General features: G+C 42.2%; 1 protein-coding gene across 1 annotated transcript; it reads left to right on the top strand.

Annotated features, from left to right (window-relative positions):
* The first annotated feature begins 10,467 nt into the window (after positions 1–10,467).
* On the top strand, positions 10,468–12,890 carry LOC123183146 (ABC transporter F family member 4). Its single transcript, XM_044595885.1, has one exon. The coding sequence runs from the start codon at positions 10,550–10,552 to the stop codon at positions 12,668–12,670; it is 2,121 nt and encodes a 706-aa protein (XP_044451820.1). The 5' UTR covers positions 10,468–10,549; the 3' UTR covers positions 12,671–12,890.
* Positions 12,891–18,122: the final 5,232 nt, after the last annotated feature.

Genomic DNA, 18,122 nt, shown 5'->3' with positions numbered 1-18,122 from the left:
TCCCCGGCAACGGCGCCAGAAAAGAGCTTAGTTGACAGGGTGTGAGTGCCGCTTACCTAGCCTCCACGGCAACGGCGCCAGAAAAGAGCTTGAGGTCTACTACACAACTTTCTTCTTGTAGACGTTGTTGGGCCTCCAAGTGCAGAGGTTTGTAGGACAGTAGCAAATTTCCCTCAAGTGGATGACCTAAGGTTTATCAATCCGTGGGAGGCGTAGGATGAAGATGGTCTCTCTCAAACAACCCTGCAACCAAATAACAAAGAGTCTCTTGTGTCCCCAACACACCCAATACAATGGTAAATTGTATAGGTGCACTAGTTCGGCGAAGAGATGGTGATACAAGTGCAATATGGATGGTAGATATAGGTTTTTGTAATCTGAAAATTTAAAAACAGCAAGGTAACTAAAGATAAAAGTGAGCGTAAACGGTATTGCAATGCTAGGAAACAAGGCCTAGGGTTCATACTTTCACTAGTGCAAGTTCTCTCAACAATAATAACATAATTGGATCATATAACTATCCCTCACATGCAACAAAGAGTCACTCCAAAGTCACTAATAGCGGAAAACAAACGAAGAGATTATGGTAGGGTATGAAACCACCTCAAAGTTATTCTTTCCAATCAATCCATTGGGCTATTCCTATAAGTGTCACAAACAGCCCTAGAGTTCGTACTAGAATAACACCTTAAGATACAAATCAACCAAAACCCTAATGTCACTTAGATACTCCAATGTCACCTCAAGTATCCGTGGGTATGATTGTACGATATGCATCACACAATCTCAGATTCATCTATTCAACCAACACATAGAACCTCAAAGGGTGCCCCAAAGTTTCTACCGGAGAATCACGACGAAAACGTGTGCCAACCCCTATGCATAGGTTCATGGGCGGAACCCGCAAGTTGATCACCAAAACATACATCAACTGGATCACGTGATATCCCATTGTCACCACAGATACGCACGGCAAGACATACATCAAGTGTTCTCAAATCATTAAAAGACTCAATCCGATAAGATAACTTCAAAGGGGAAACTCAATCCATTACAAGAGAGTAGAGGGGGAGAAACATCATAAGATCCAACAATAGTAGCAAAGCTTGCGATACATCAAGATCGTGCCCAATCAAGAACACGAGAGAGAGAGAGAGAGAGAGAGAGATCAAACACATAGCTACTGGTACATACCCTCAGCCCCGAGGGTGAACTACTCCCTCCTCGTCATGGAGAGCGCCGGGATGATGAAGATGGCCACCGGTGAGGGTTCCCCCCTCCGGCAGGGTGCCGAAACAGGGTGCCGATTGGTTTTTGGTGGCTACAGAGGCTTGCGGCGGCGGAACTCCCGATCTATTCTGTTCCCCGATCGTTTTAGGGTATATGGGGATATATAGGCGGAAGAAATACGCCAGGGGAGCCACGAGGGTGGAGGGCGCGCCCAGGGGGGTGGGCGCGCCCCCTGCTTCGTGCCTCCCTCGTTTCTTTCCTGACGTGCACTCTAAGTCTCCCGGGTTGCTTTCCTTCCAAAAATAACTTCTCCAGAAGGTTTCATTCCGTTTCGACTCCGTTTGATATTCCTTTTCTTCGAAACACTGAAACAAGGGAAAAAACAGGAACTGGCACTGGGCTCTGGGTTAATAGGTTAGTCCCAAAAGTAATATAAAAGTGGATAGTAAAGCCCAATAAACATCCAAGATGGATAATATAATAGCATGAATACTTCATAAATTATAGATACGTTAGAGACGTATCATTTATCAAGTCATATCATATTCTTTTCTTTATAGCATGGACATTTGGACTTTTATCTGATTCAAAGCAATAGTCTAGTTTTGACATAATAATTTAGACTCAAGCATATCAACAAGCAACCATGTCTTTCAAAATACCAATGCTAAAACAAGTTATCCCTAGCCCATCATGCTCAAACATTGATCCATTCATGAAACACACTTGAATGTTAACTACACCCAATACTTAAGTACGATCATATTGCCTCCTAGTTGGTGCTTTTTATAAGAGAGGATGGAGACACAAATTCAAAATAAAAATTGCATAAAGTAAAAGAAAGGCCCTTCGCAGAGGGAAGTAGGGATTTGTGGAGGTGCCAGAGCTCAAAGCGGAAAATAGAGATAAAAACATTTTGGGAGGTGTATCCATCCCACCAACGAAAACGACGCAGAGTTCCGAACACTTTCCATGCTAGATATGCCATAGGCGGTTCCCAAACAAAAAATAAAGTTTATTCCTTTTTCCACCATACTTTCACTTTCCATGGCTAGCCGAATCCACGGTTGCCGTCCATACCAACACTTTCCAAGGAATTTATTATTTGACAACATAAAGTAAATTCATTTTTGCATTTCGGGACTGGGAATCCCTAAAACCTTTTCCTTACTCTCGTGCAATGACAAGTGAATAAACACTCATCGTGAGAATAACACATCAAGCATGGGAAATATTAGCCACCCGTTACCGTTCCGCGAGCGAAACAAACACACAAAAGAGAAGTATATTTTGAATATTAGAGATGGCACATGCAAATTTTCTTAGAACGGCAAAAGAATACCGCATATAGGTAGATATAGTGGACTCATGTGGCAAAACTGGTTTAAAGGATTTTGGATGCACAAGTAGAGGTCATACTTGGTGCAAAATGAAGGCTAGCAAAAAGATTGAGAAGCGACCAACCAAGAAACGAATATTCTCATAAGCAAGCATTAAGCATAATTAACACCAAATAATGCACCACAAGTAGGATATAATTTTCATTGCATGATTATTTACTTTCGTGCATGCATAGGGAATCACAAACCTTAACACCAATATTCTTACTAGAGCATAATTTCTCATCAACATAACTCACATATCACATCATCATATCTCAAAACTATTACTAAGAATCAAGTTTATTTTGTCCAATGATCTTCATGACATATTTTCTTTACTTTATCCTTCTTGGATATCTATCACTTTGGGACTAACTTTTATGTGTTGCTTTTCATAAGCTCAAACAAGTATAAGTGAAGATCATGAGCATAACAAATTTTCTTTCTCTCAAAATAATTTAAGTGAAGCAAGAGAGAATTTCTTCAAAATTTTACTAACTCTCAAATAAATCTAAGTGAAGCAAGAGAGTATTTCTTCAAAAATACTAAGCACACCGTGCTCAAAAAGATATAAGCGAAGCACTAGAGCAAGTCCTAGCTAGCTCATAAAAGATTTAAGTGAAGCACAGAGAGCAATTCTAACAAGTCATGATATAATGTTGGCTCTCTCAAATAGGTGTGTCCAGCAAGGATTGATGACTTAAAACACAAACTAAAACAAGCAAAGACACATATCATACAAGACGCTCCAAGCAAAACACATATCATGTGACGAATAAAAATATAGTCTCGAGTAAAATACTGATGGTCGTTGGAAGAAAGCGGGGATGCCACTCGGGGGCATCCCCAAGCATAGTTGGTTGCTCATTCTTGGATAATAGCTTGGGATGCCGGGGCATCCCCAAGCTTAGGCTCTTACATCCTTCCTTCATCCATCGTAAGATAACCCAAAACTTGAAAACTTCAATCACACAAAACTCAACAAAACCTTCGTGAGATCCGTTAGTATAAGAAAGCAAACCACTACTATAAGTGATGTATCAAACCTATTCATATTTTGTTTTTGTATTATATCTACTGTATTACAACTTTTCTATGGCAAAAACTCATCAAAGAAAACCATAGAGCCATCAAAATAAGCACACAACACAAAGAAAACAGAATCTGTCAAAACAGAACAGTCTGTAGTAATTTGGAACTTTCGAATACTTCTCTAACTAAAAAATATAGGCCAAATTAGGACAACCTGGGTAATTTGTATATTAATCTTCTGCAAAAAGAATCAGGGCAAAATCTCCTTTCTATGATTTATGAAAATTATTTTCGTGAGCGCAAAGTTTCTGTCTTCTTCAGCAAGATCAAACAACTATCACCAAAGAAGATCCTAAAGGCTTTACTTGGCACAAACACTAATTAAAACACAAAAAACACAATCATACTAGTAGCATAATTGTGCTAACACACAACAACAGAAAGAAAAAATAAATTTTATTCATTGGGTTGCCTCCCAACAAGCGCTATAGTTTTACGCCCTTAGCTAGGTGTAAGGCAAGGATCTAAGTTTTGTCATCTTTGGTTTGAGATCCATAAGATGCCCTCATGGTTGATTCATAAGGTGGCTTAATTCTTGTTCTAGGGAAGTGTTCCATACCTTTCCTCAAAGGAAATTGGAACTTAATATTGCCTTCTTTCATATCAATCACGGCACCGGTAGTGCGTAAAAACGGTCTACCAAGAATAATTGGACAAGACGGATTGCAATCAATATCAAGAACAATAAAATCTATGGGCACATAATTTCTATTTGCAAGAATAAGAACATCATTAATTCTTTCCATAGGCCTTTTAATAGTAGAATCCGCCAAGTGCAAATTTAAAGAGCATTCTTCAAGATCGGTAAGACCAAGCACATCACATAAAGATTTTGGAATTGTGGAAACACTAGCACCCAAGTCACACAAAGCAAAACACTCATAATTTTTAATCTTGACTTTGATAGTAGGTTCTCACTCATCATGCAATTTTCTAGGAATTGAAACTTCCCATTCCAATTTTTCTTACAAAGCTTTCATCATTGCATCAACAATATGTTTAGTAAAAGCTTTGTTTTGTTGATAAGCATGGGGTGAATTCAACATGGATTGCAACAAAGAAATACAATCAATCAAAGAGCAACTATCATAATTAAAGTCTTTGTAATCCAAAATAGTGGGTGCATAACTAAAGTTTTGACCTCTTCAAACCCACTTTAATCAATTTTCTCAACAAGATTTTCACCCTCCGAAATATTGGGACGCCTTCTACCTAAAGTTGACTCTTCTCAGTCCCTTTTTCATCAATCTTATCTTTTCTAAACAAGAAATCAATAGAAGAAACACCAATCATTTTAAGATCTTCATCATTTTTGCAAGAATAATCACTAGAAAAAGCTTTTTCTAAAAATTCTCTTTTAGCTCTAAGCATAGCAGTTCTTTTCTTACTTTCATCCATAGAAACATAAAGAGCTTTAATTGATTCATCAACTTTAGGCACAAAAATTTTCATCTGGAGATTTTCCACATCATGAGTAATTGTATCAACACTTCTAGACAAATCATCAATCTTATTCAACTTTTCTTCTATGGAAGTGTTGAGAACTTTTTGCATGTTGATAAATTCTTTAATATTATTCTGAAGATCAGAGGTATTCCTATTATTATTGTAATATTAATTTCCATAGGAATTACCATAATTATTAAAGGAATTACTAGGAAAAGGCCTAGGATTAAAATTTCCTCTATAAGCATTGTTGTTGAAATTATTGCGAGAGATAAAATTCACATCAATGGCATCACTATTTTGCTCAATCAAAGTAGACGAAGGCATATCATTAAAATCAACAGGAGCACTTTTACTAGCAACCAATTTCTTAAGAGCATCAACTTTATCACTCAAAGAAGAAATTTCTTCAACCGAATTAACTTTTTTACTAGTAGGCGCCCTTTCGGTATGCCATTGTGAGTAATTTGCCATGATATTATCAAGCAATTTGGTTGCTTCACCCAAAGTAATTTCCATAAAAGTACCACCCGCGGCGTAATCTAAAAGATTACGAGAAACAAAATTTAACCCCGCATAATTTTTTTGTATGATCATCCAAAGATTTAACCCATGAGTTGGGCAATTCCTTAGCATCATTTTCATCCTTTCCCAAGATTGTGCAACATGCTCGTGTTCAGGTTGCTTAAAATTCATGATCTGGGTTCTAAGGAAAATAATTTTTGTGGGCGGAAAATACTTAGTGATAAAAGCATCTTTGCACTTATTCCAAGAATCGATACTATTACGAGGCAAAGAAGAGAACCAAATTTTTGCAGAATCACGCAAAGAATACGGAAATAATTTCATCTTCACCACATCATTGTCCATATCTTTTTTCTTTTGCATATCGCATAATTCCACGAAGGTATTAAGATGGGACGCGGTATCCTCATTAGGAGTACCGAAAAATTGATCTTTCATAACAACATTCAGCAAAGCAGTATTAATATCACAAGTCTCCGCACTAGTGGCGGAAGGAGTAAGCGGAGTGCCAATCAAATCATTGTTGTTGGTATTTTAGAAATCACATGATTTGGTGTTCTCTTGAGTCATGATGACCACACAACAAGATTGCACTCAAAAAACAGATGAAAACGGCGAACAAAAAAGAGGGGCGAATAAAACGGCAATTTTTTGTGAAGTGGGGGAGAGGAAAATGAGAGGCAAATAATGTAAATTGCGAGGAGATGAGAATTGAGATTAGGGACCTGGTTATGTTGAAGATCCTCCCCGACAACGGCGCCAGAAATTCCTTTTGATGTCGCTTGAAGCTACGTCGGTATTTCCCCAAAGAGGAAGGGATGATGCAACACAACGGCGGTAGGTATTTCCCTCAGATATGAAACCAAGGTTATTGAACCAGTAGGAGAACCAAGCAACACAATGTAAACAGCCCCTGCACACAAAGAACAACACCTCGCAACCCGACGTGTTAAAGGGGTTGTCAATCCTTTTCGGGGTACGGCGCCTCAAGATAGGCAAAACGGACGTGAGGAAAATTTAGTAGATTGATAGATCGAACGCCAAACAAAATAAATAAGAATAAATTGCAGCAAGGTAATTTTGTATTTTTGGTTTAATAGATCTGAATAGAAGTGCAAAGGAAAAATAGATCGCAAGCAAATATATGAGAAGGAAGACCCGGGGGGCCGTAGGTTTCACTAGTGGCTTCTCTCGAGAAAAATAGCAAACGGTGGGTAAACAAATTACTGTTGGGCAATTGATAGAACTTCAAATAATTATGATGATATCCAGGCAATGATCAATACATAGGCATCACGTCCAAGATTAGTAGACCGACTCCTGCCTGCATCTACTACTATTACTCCACACATCGACCACTATCCAGCATGCATCTAGTGTATTAAGTTCATGGAAAAACGGAGTAATGCAATAAGAACGATGACATGATGTAGACAAGATCCGTTTATCTATGGCGACAGATATGGATCCCATCTTTTTATCCCTAGTAGCAACGATACATACGTGTCGGTTCCCTTTCTGTCACTGGGATCAAGCACCGTAAGATCGAACCCACTACCGGGCACCTCTTCCCATTGCAAGATAAATAGATCAAGTTGGCCAAACAAAACCCAAATATCAGAGAAGAAATACGAGGCTATAAGAGATCATGCATATAAGAGATCAAAGAAACTCAAATAACTTTCATGGATATAAAAAGATATAACTGATCATAAACTCGAAGTTCATCAGATCCCAACAAACACATCGCAAAAAGAGTTACATCATATGGATCTCCAAGAGACCATTGTATTGAAAATTCAGCGAGAGAGAGGAAGCCGTCTAGCTACTAACTACGGACCCGAAGGTCTACAAAGAACTACTCACGCATCATCGGAGAGGCACCACTGGAAGTGGTGAACCCCTCCGTGATGGTGTCTAGATTGGATCTGGTGGTTCTGGACTCTGCGGCGGCTGGATGAATATTTCGTCGACGCTTCTAGGGTTTCTAGATTTTTTGGGGTATTTATAGAGCAAAGAGGCGGTCCGGGGGCACCCGAGGTGGGCACAACCCACCAGGGCGCGCCTGGGCCTCCTGGCACGCCCTGGTGGGTTGTCCCCTCCTCGGGACTCCCCTCAGGTCCAACCAGGGCCCAATATCTTCCTTCTGGTCCATAAAAAATCTACGTAAAGTTTCGGGGCATTTGGACTCCGTTTGATACTGATTTCCTGCGATGTAAAAAACATGAAAAAAAACAGCAACTGACACTTGGCACTATGTCAATAGGTTAGTACCAAAAAATGATATAAAATGATTATAAAACATCCAAGATTGTTAATAAAACAGCATTGAACAATAAAAAATTATAGATACATTGGAGACGTATCAATTACCTTGTCAACTTAACCTTTACAACAACAGTAATATGCTTCGTGGCCTTACGGCGGAAATGCTGAGTGGGGCCCCTTCACAACATTCACGAAGGCTATTAAACCAAACATTCAATAGAGGATCTCATATCCTTATTAACTTCTCAACTCCTATACGTACCAAGGTTCATCCATATCCCCGAGAACTAGGTGGTCTACTCGCACATGGAGACGACAAACATCATATGAATAGCGTCGGCGAACATGAATGAAGTGAACAAGTAATACACGTGGTGATCCACGAGGGGTTCAGTATTACAACGAGACGGAGATGGGCGATGGTGAAGGTGGGTGATGAAGATGGTTGATGTCAATGTCTCCTTGCACGAGATGGTGATGATGGCAATCTCCTTCTTGCCAATTTCTCCTTCGGATGCCTTACAAATTTAGGGTTCTAGATGAGTTTCTAGAGTTTGTATGTGTATGTGTGATCTCAGATCCGTTTGCACGAGGGAGAAGTAGCCGATCTAGAGGCGGTAGTGGCGGCTGGTACGACTAGTGGTACGAGCGTGTGTGCTCGTATCCATTTGCACGTGTGCGTGTGCGTGTGCATGTGTGTGTGTGTGTGTGTGTGGTGTCCAGACTCAACATAAGCATACCCAAACGGGCATTTATCCAGTGGTGGACTTCAAGCAGGGGCCATCGCGCATCCGTTTACGCTGCGCACACAACTCTATGTAACGTGCCTTGATCAAGTTTTTTATGTTGTAGCAGAAGATCAAAGATGCGAAGCAAACAAAGTTGGGGCAAGAAAAATTTGTAGGAGGAAATGTTACAAAGGTAATTACAACACAACATGTGGTATGAATTTCATTGTGTACATACATCTTGCTTACCTGATTTTTATCCAAAGCAAATATGGTTGTAAATGAGATCCAAGTATGGTCATGTTCATAGGTTCAGTAAAGAAAATTATTGGACAGTTGCTTGACTATGGAAGTTGGTGGCCGCCAGACAACTAGGAGGCAAGGGCGAGCGTGGAATACATCATCTTCAGCAGTATCGCAGCCAAGCAATTTTCTATTACATTTGACCTTTATTCTGAATTATCAATCAAAGAACATCTAGACTTTGTGTTCTGTTTATTCGTTTATCTTTGTCATAGTAGATAAGAATAATTCACAATTTATGAATTACTTGTATTTTGCAACATTCTTTCTAGACTATGTACTGATTGTTTAGGTGTTCGATTTGCAGGGAGGCGAGGAGGAAAGGAAGCACTGGTTCTTTGTTCTTTGTGGTGCTTTGTGTACATCATAGGGGGATAGTACTGCCATTGGCAGTATCACATAAAAGTAGCTTGCAGTTTCTATGAGTTTTGCATAGATGTTCTAATCTTCTTCTAGTATTTGGCTAATGTGTGTACCTTCTTATATATAGTCCAATTGATAACATAAAAACTTGGTTCTACATGTATTATGTTGTGTGTTTTATTAACCGTTGTTACATTTGTATGGATGATCTTGCTGATGTCTTTTGTTCTTAGTTCACAAAAGGATATATGGTATGATTTAAATCCTGAGCAAGAACAAGCTATAAATTTTAAGTCGCAAACTAGCAAAAGGACTCCAACTCCTCAGTTCTTGGAAGTAACTACTATGTAACTGCCTTTTCTACTTCAATATCTATGTTACGTTAAAAGGGTGGCACTATGTTTGGAATGTATACTCAACAACCGCGGTACCTTTTTTTTTATAAGATCATAACTAAACTGTGAAAAATAGGTTGGTGCTCACTTACTTTGTTAAATCATCCATTCCATTTGTAATTTTGTTCACTCACACTAACATGGCGAGTAATTAAGTATGTTTAATATTTGTTTTGACATCTTTAGTGTTAATCGATCGAATATTTGTGTATCTATGTCTAAGTTTGGTGTTCCGTGGCAACACACGTGCACTCAGCTACTATTTATCGGTAGTTTAGTATCCTAAAAATTTAGGTCATGTCATGTTTGTGCTCATCTCATACTCTTACCAATGCTTTTAGCCTTCTACATATAGTTCATCTTTGGCTCAACAAAATACCTATAGCTATAAGGATGGCTAAGGCCTGTGTTTATTGATTGCCTGAACCATAGGATAGTGAATTGTTATCAAAAGCGAGTCACAAGAAGAAACACATAATGCAACAGAGTATTAATAGTGCAAAACCATATGAACTGTGCTTAGAAAGCAAGTTCAGAATCCAGCAATTTTGTCAATGACAAAAGGCATTTGTATTTTTTGAAATCACTACAAAGTAGATGCACTACCACATGTGCACTCCCTTGGCAAGGTGCAGCAGGCAGATCCCCTCGTAGGCGGGATAGATCCTGTCCCTTCCTTTCACATCTAACGGCTGAGTCATGAGTCTGATGGTTTCACTGTGTCTCGAACCCTCCAAGTAGAAGCCAAACCCAAATTCCCCAACCCACATCGCCGTCCTCCACCTCCTCCTCCTCCGCCGCCGCCGCCGCCGCCGCCATGAGTCGCAAAAACGCCTCCTCCGCCGCCGGCAAGAAGGAGAAGCCCCCCTCCGTGTCCGCCATGCTAGCCTCGATGGACAAGCCGGCGCCCAACGCCAGGCCCGCGCCCAAACCCAAGTCCTCCAAGCCCTCCAAGGCGCCCCCCTCGTCCTCCTACATGGGCGACATCGACCTGCCCCCGTCCGACGAGGAGGAGGACGAGGCCGACGTCGCCGCCGTCACCGCCAAGGCCAAGGCCAAGCCGGCCCGCGCCACCGTCGACCTCAACGCCCTCGCGCCCTCCGACAAGGACGCCAAGAAGAAGGACAAGCGCGAGATGATGGCGGCGGCCGCCGCCGAGGCCGCCAAGCGGGAGGCGCTCCGCGACGACCGCGACGCCTTCTCCGTCGTCATCGGCGCCCGCGTCCCCGGATCCGCCGCCGACGGCGACGCCGCCGTCGACGGCAACATCAAGGACATCGTGCTCGACAACTTCTCCGTCTCCGCCCGTGGGAAGGAGCTGCTCAAGGGCGCCTCGCTCCGGATCTCGCACGGTCGCCGGTATGGTCTCGTGGGGCCCAATGGCATGGGCAAATCTACCCTCCTGAAGCTGCTCTCCTGGCGGCAGGTGCCCGTGCCCAAGAACATCGACGTCCTGCTTGTGGAGCAGGAGATTGTCGGTGATGACCGCTCGGCGACCGAGGCCGTGGTTGCAGCCAACGAAGAGCTCACGGCGCTCCGGGCTGAGCAGGCGAAGCTTGAAGCCTCCAACGATCCTGATGACAATGAGAAGCTTGCGGAGGTGTACGAGAAGCTCAATCTGTGTGACTCGGATGCTGCTCGTGCCCGCGCGTCCAAGATCCTCGCGGGGCTGGGGTTTGATCAGGCGATGCAGGCAAGGTCCACAAAGTCATTCAGCGGTGGCTGGAGGATGCGCATCTCGCTTGCCCGTGCTCTCTTCATGCAGCCAACGTTGCTGCTCCTTGATGAGCCTACCAACCATTTGGACCTCCGAGCTGTGCTTTGGTTGGAGCAGTACCTGTGCTCGCAGTGGAAGAAGACCCTGATTGTAGTCTCCCATGACCGGGACTTCTTGAACACAGTGTGCAATGATATCATACATCTGCATGATAAGAGTCTGCATGTTTACCGCGGCAATTTTGATGACTTTGAGAGTGGGTATGAGCAGAAGAGGAAGGAGATGAACAAGAAGTTTGAGCTGTATGAAAAGCAGATGAAAGCAGCAAGGAAGACTGGGAGCAAGGCTGCACAAGATAAGGTTAAAGGCCAAGCACTGTCAAAGGCCCATAAAGAAGTTGCCAAGGGGAAGGGCAAGGGAAAGAATGTGGCAACTGATGATGATAATGTGAAGCCAGCGGATCTGCCACAGAAGTGGCTTGACTATAAAGTTGAGTTCCACTTCCCAGAGCCTACTTTGCTTACACCACCCCTCCTTCAGCTCATTGAGGTGGGTTTCAGCTACCCCAACAGGCCGGACTTCAAGTTATCAGATGTTGATGTTGGCATTGACATGGGAACACGTGTTGCCATTGTTGGGCCCAATGGGGCAGGAAAGTCTACTCTTCTAAATTTACTTGCTGGTGATCTTACCCCAGCTGAAGGAGAGGCAAGAAGGAGCCAGAAGCTCAGGATTGGACGATACTCGCAGCATTTTGTTGACTTGTTGACAATGGAGGAAAATGCGGTTCAGTATTTGCTCAGGCTCCACCCAGACCAGGAGGGAATGAGCAAAGCGGAGGCTGTCCGTGCCAAGCTTGGAAAATTTGGCTTGCCAGGTCACAACCATCTTACTCCCATTGTTAAATTATCTGGTGGTCAGAAGGCCCGTGTTGTGTTCACTTCGATATCAATGTCGCATCCTCACATTCTCCTACTGGATGAGCCTACAAATCACTTGGACATGCAAAGTATTGATGCTTTGGCAGATGCTCTCGATGAGTTCACTGGAGGTGTGGTCTTGGTTAGCCATGACTCGCGGTTGATATCTCGAGTTTGTGCCGATGAGCAGAAGAGCCAGATATGGGTTGTGGAGGATGGCACAGTGAGTAAATATGATGGCTCGTTTGAGGATTACAAGGATGAACTAATGGCAGAAATAAAGAAGGAAGTCGAAGAGTAATGCTATTCATGTTGAGCTGCACAGTGCTTACTCTTTGTAGAATGAGCTGGTTTCTTCTTCTGAAATCCCATGTATTACTAGCAGAGTTTGTTTGTTTTGGTCTACAGAAAGTTCATATAGTTTTTCATGTGCGTAATATCTATATGGACAAGATGAGTTTACTGTTTTTTGCCTTTTCTATGTTACAAGATACTGGTAATATGGTATTGTTTCTTCTGTACGATTTTGTGCAAACCTATTGTACTAAGGCATCTTGGTTGATATTACCTGCATATTGCATTTTCTCATGTTAACTTACTAAATAGTTACCATTATATGATCTGAGCTAATAGCGCCAGATTCTAAAATGAAATGCTTGGTACTCCCTGTGTTTTCAACCAGCTGTGTAAGAGTACTGGTTCTTTGTTGCAGAACATGCTCTGTGTAGAGAAAAATATCAATATGTATTGACTACATGAATTTAGCTCTGATGTGTTATGGCCGCTGAATTTTGGAATCATTATTGGCACAAGCTGTTTCTTCTTTTGTCTAGAATTTTGAGGAACTTAAGTTGTTCAGCATGGTATATGTGTGAAACTTTTTTTCTTTCCCCCATCTGCTTCTTCAAGGTGCAAAGTGTGGATACCATACCACACAGTGTATGTGCCTTACTTGCAGGTAAACCCCAACTCTCCCCTTGGCGCAGCTGGAAGCATGAGTCGTCTCCAGGGAAGTAAAATTTCTGGTTCAGGCTGCATGGATAGTGCTGCATATCAAAAGGCTTATCTTGCATCTTGCTGTGTGGAATGCCATACTTGGGCAAGTCTTGTGGTCTTAGCTCAACTCTTTATGGTAATGAACCAGCATATGGCATGGAAATGGCATATTTATAAGGTCTACCATCTAGCCCTTTTATTTCATCTGCCCAGGACCATGCCATGCCAGCAGATAGGCTAACACGTATTCCATCCATGGCGACGAGTACCACTGGAGGGACTATGGGATCATGGAGTTCTGAGAATGGTGTTATAGATAATGGTTATGGGTCTTCTCTGCTGGAGAAATTCAAGACCAATAAGACCTGATCTTTTGAACTGCTGATGTCATGTGGTCGAGTTCAGGTATTACTTCCTGAATTTAGAGTATAATTGCTGTGTTTATGTGGGATACTAATATGATTCTCTCTCTGCAGCTCGGATCAATTCAGGAGTCGATTTGGACAGCAGAAACTTGAAACATCTTCTACTGAAGAGAACATGATTTTTCCAGAAATACTTCCTCAAGCATGAACATTGATGACTGACGTTTTTGGGAACTATGTCAGTCATCAATGTTGTTGAGAAGTGCCTGCCTTTTGGTTCTCCTGAGGAGCGCCAGATTATAATTAACGAATTGTTTGGTACTACTGATGAGAATGAGCCATTACAGGTGTGTTTCTAACCAGCTGTCTAAGTGTACTAGTTCTTTGTTGCAGAGCATGCTCCGTGTAGAAAAAAAATGATATTCATCGACTACATGAGTTCTGTATTTAGCTCGTATATGTTATGGCTACTGAATTGTGGAATCATTATTGGCACAAACTATCTCTTGTTTTGTTTATCGCGATGAACTGAAGTTGTTTAGCATGGTATATGTGTGAAACTGTTCTTCATTTCCTCATAAGCTGCTTCAAGGTGCAAAGTGTGGCTATCATGTCCTCTTTACTACAAAGCTTGTATGTTGAGCAATTTCAGTTTTGTGACTTGTAGCCTCTGCTTTGCAGGCACTGAATGACGAAAGACCAGTTTGCAAAATATGTGGCGCAAAAGTTTTTGGGGACCTGCGGTGACCACAACTGTGAACATATCAAAGGTCCTCCTGGACGCAGTAAAAAGATAGGGATTAGTTACCTACCTCACACAGGACAGGAAACCTGGAATTTCAGTAGTGTGAGGATGCATAAGCGGTGTATCGGCAGCAAGCATCAAGCAATTCAACTAAGGTATTTGAGCTGGCTCCCTCCAACCAATTCTTGCAGCCATTTGGCAGATGGACCATCCAAAGTGAGATATTAGAGGAAACTGAACAACACCCAAATCAACAGGTGGTCGATTGGAGGTGGTTCAGTTCCATCTAACTCTCACTTCAAGTGGCACATGTATGACGTATCTATCCAAGGTCCCCCCAGATCATCAGGAAAATCGACCGAAAGTGAGGCTGTGGGACTAATGTCTGGTTCGGTTCAGGATTTTATAGCCGTGTAACTGGGAAAGGAGAGTCCTGGCTGTCTGTTGTGTTTGTGCCAGCCCCTTCATGCACATCGTGTGGGCTCGTCCTGCAAGCATGAACCTTGTGACCTTAGCTTAAGCACCCCAGGACAGGACAGAACAGTGGTCAAGCCTAGTTTATCTTTTTCTTGTCTTCTCAAGGAGTGCTCATGGTTACTCTTCTTACAGTGTCAGACTCAATTCAACCTTTACTCCATGCTTATTTGGACGTCTTATCCTAGCAACTAGCAAAGATAATGTTCCGTGTCATCCAAAAAATGGGACCGTACATATCACTCCTAACACGTGTCGGTTGCCTTGAAAAGTTGTGAAGACACACCATGGGGAAACATGTTGCCTGGGTGGGGAAGCTTATTGCTGCAAAGAATTTTTTGGGTTGATCCAACGATCTCACCTAAAGGCTAGATTCTATTCTAGTCTCCCCCAGGTTAGCGTTATGGGAAAGTAGTGGCTGAACCCCCCCTCGGTGCACCCACACAAGAAAACATACCAAAACATTTTGAGAAAATCTGAAACTTTGTGAAAATGATCATCAATAAATGTTAAGAGAGGCTCGCCAAGTTTGGTCATCAAACGACATCCGAGGAAAACTGTACAAAAAAACAAAATTACAAATTTTGGTCAAACAGTGCACGTACATTTTGAGAAATTTTCAGTATTTTTGTCCTTTTTGTATAGAGCTCCTCGGATGTCATTTGACCACCAAAATTGGCAAGCCTCTCTAACATTTGTTGATGATCATTCTTACAAAGTTTTAGATTTTTTCGAAATGTTTTGGTATGTTTCCTTATGTGGGTGCACCAAGGGTGGGTGTAGAAAAACTACTCTCTAGCGTTATCAGTAGTCTTTAATGCAAAATAAAGGAGGGGGCCTCTGTGAATAAAAAAAAGGAGGATATTTTGCTTGTTCTAAAGGAGAGAAGTTGTATATATGTACCCTTCTTCGCTCTTTGAGAAGGAAAGGCAAGGCATGGAGGCAAAATTAGCTGAAATATTTTGGGTCAGATGATGATGCTAAGTGTTGGTCTTTTTGCCTTGGGTTTCATCATCACCATCTCTCTGTAAAGGTTTCTACCTTGCTGACGTTTTGAAAAAAAATCAAATGAATGTCTCTTGTCTGTTTTGGTGCTAATTTAGTTTTCTTTCTTTCGTAGTGATGCAATACACATCTTTATTGGAGTTCATCTTTCTGATGCAATTTTATATTCAGTTTGATCACAGGATGGATATTTGCCTGCTCATAATAGGTAGTTGAAAGAGAGGAATCAGCTGCAATGACGCTAGGCTTATATGGGCACAACAACAACCGGTGCAGACTCCTAACTGGAAGCACCACCGGAGAATGTGCGCCACGATGAACAATGCACCATGGCAGTGGTATCTGCTTTACGGCTTTTCTTCTCCTCTTCCCATGAGTTGGTCGGGGGCAGCAGCATCTCATCTGTCAGTCACGCGCATGGCATCTGTGTGGCGGATATCATGAAGAGACCGATCTAGGTTGTGGTAGAACCTGCCCTCCACCACGGCACCATCTGCCCTTCGCCAGATTCTAATTAATGAAATGCGTGGTACTTCTGATGAGAATGAGCCATTACAGGTGTGTTTCTGACCAGCTGTCACTGTACTGGTTCTTTGTTGCAGAACATGCTCTGTATAGAAATAAAATCGATATTTATTGACTACACAAATTATGTATTTAACTCGTATGTGTTATGGCTGCTGAATTTTGGAATCATTATTCGCACAAGCTATTTCTTGTTTGTTTGTGGAGGAACTGAAGTTGTTTAGCATGCTATATGTGTGAAACTGTTCTTCATTTCCTCGTAAGCTGCATCAAGGTGCAAAGTGTGGATAATATGTCTGTTGCTATAAAGCTTGAATTTGGGCATTTCAGTCTTCTGACATGTAGCTTCTGCTTTGCAGGCAATGATGAAAGACCGGTTTGCAAAATGTGTGGTGCAAAAGGTTTTGGAGACCGGTTTGCAAAATGATGAAAGACCTGTGAGCTGATTCTTTCGTGTATCAAGGTCCTCCCAAGTCCTGAACACAGTAAAAAGATGGGGATTAGTTACCTACCTCACACAGGACAGGATACCTGGAATTTCTGAAGTGTGAGGAGGCATAAGCTGTGTATCGGCAGCAAGCATCGAGCGATTCAACCAAGGTAGTTGAGCCTGGCTCCCTCCAACAAATCCTTTTAGCCATTTTGCCAGATGGACCATTCAAAGTGAGATATTAGAGGAAACTGAACCCCGAATCAATCCAACCAATCAAGCAGCGCTCAGGGTTACCTCAAAGTGTTCCATGTCATCCAAAAAATGAAACCATACATATCACTCCTAACACGTGCCGGCTGCTTTGAAAAGTTATGAATACAAGCTCCGTTTTCTTTGATCCTATTTTCTATTTTGTGTCTGGAAACAATTTATTTATACACCTTCTACTACAGCTGTCTCCGCTTAGAAATACGAGATGTATTTCTCACGCAAATCAAAATTATTCGAGCTCCATCAATCAAAGAGCAAAGCCAGTTAGCAGTTGTATGTAAACAGGATTGGACAAGCATCACAAGTCCAGTATAACTAACAGTCATACACACCAACAGGGGAAGCTGTCTATGGGTGGGCACAACAGCAAATGTTGCAGAGTCCTAACTCGAAGTACCGCTGGAGAATGTGCCCCACCGCTACCGGCACCGTGGCAGTGGTATCTACTTTATGGTCTTTCTTCTCTTCCCATCGGTTGGTCGAGGGCGGACGCGTCAGTTGGTCACACGCACGGCATGTCTGTATGTCCTTGGATACCATGAAAAGACTGATCCAGGTTGTCATGGATTTCATGTTTAGCAGCACTTTGGTTTCGATTTGTTTGTAATAGAGAGGCCTCCCTCTTCACTTTCTGTTAAAGAAACCATCTGGTTCAGATTACAGACTACCCCGAGAAGAATGAACCCAAGCTTCATCATAGCTCGCCAGGGAAGAGAAGCAGACTCCAAATGGCGCAGCAGGGCACACATATTACAGGCTAGCAGAGTTTGAAACTCATCAGACAGACTCCAGGGCAACAGTTCAAAACCCAAGACACAAAATAAGACTACAGGGCAAAGCTAAAGCAAACTGTAGCATCCAAATCCAGTAGAAGTTCAGCATCAACCACAAATTTTGAGCACCCCTGGTCTCCATCATTGCGACGCCCTATAGACCTCAC

This window comes from Triticum aestivum, chromosome 1D, assembly GCF_018294505.1.
Source record: "Triticum aestivum cultivar Chinese Spring chromosome 1D, IWGSC CS RefSeq v2.1, whole genome shotgun sequence".
NCBI classification, from domain to species: Eukaryota; Viridiplantae; Streptophyta; class Magnoliopsida; order Poales; family Poaceae; genus Triticum; species Triticum aestivum.
Note: the sequence above shows the minus strand (reverse complement) of the source record. Positions and strands in the feature narration are given on the sequence as shown.

Excerpts from the sequence above, each read along its gene's own strand:
- LOC123183146 (XM_044595885.1), top strand. The coding sequence starts at position 10,550 with ATGAGTCGCAAAAACGCCTCCTCCGCCGCCGGCAAGAAGGAGAAGCCC.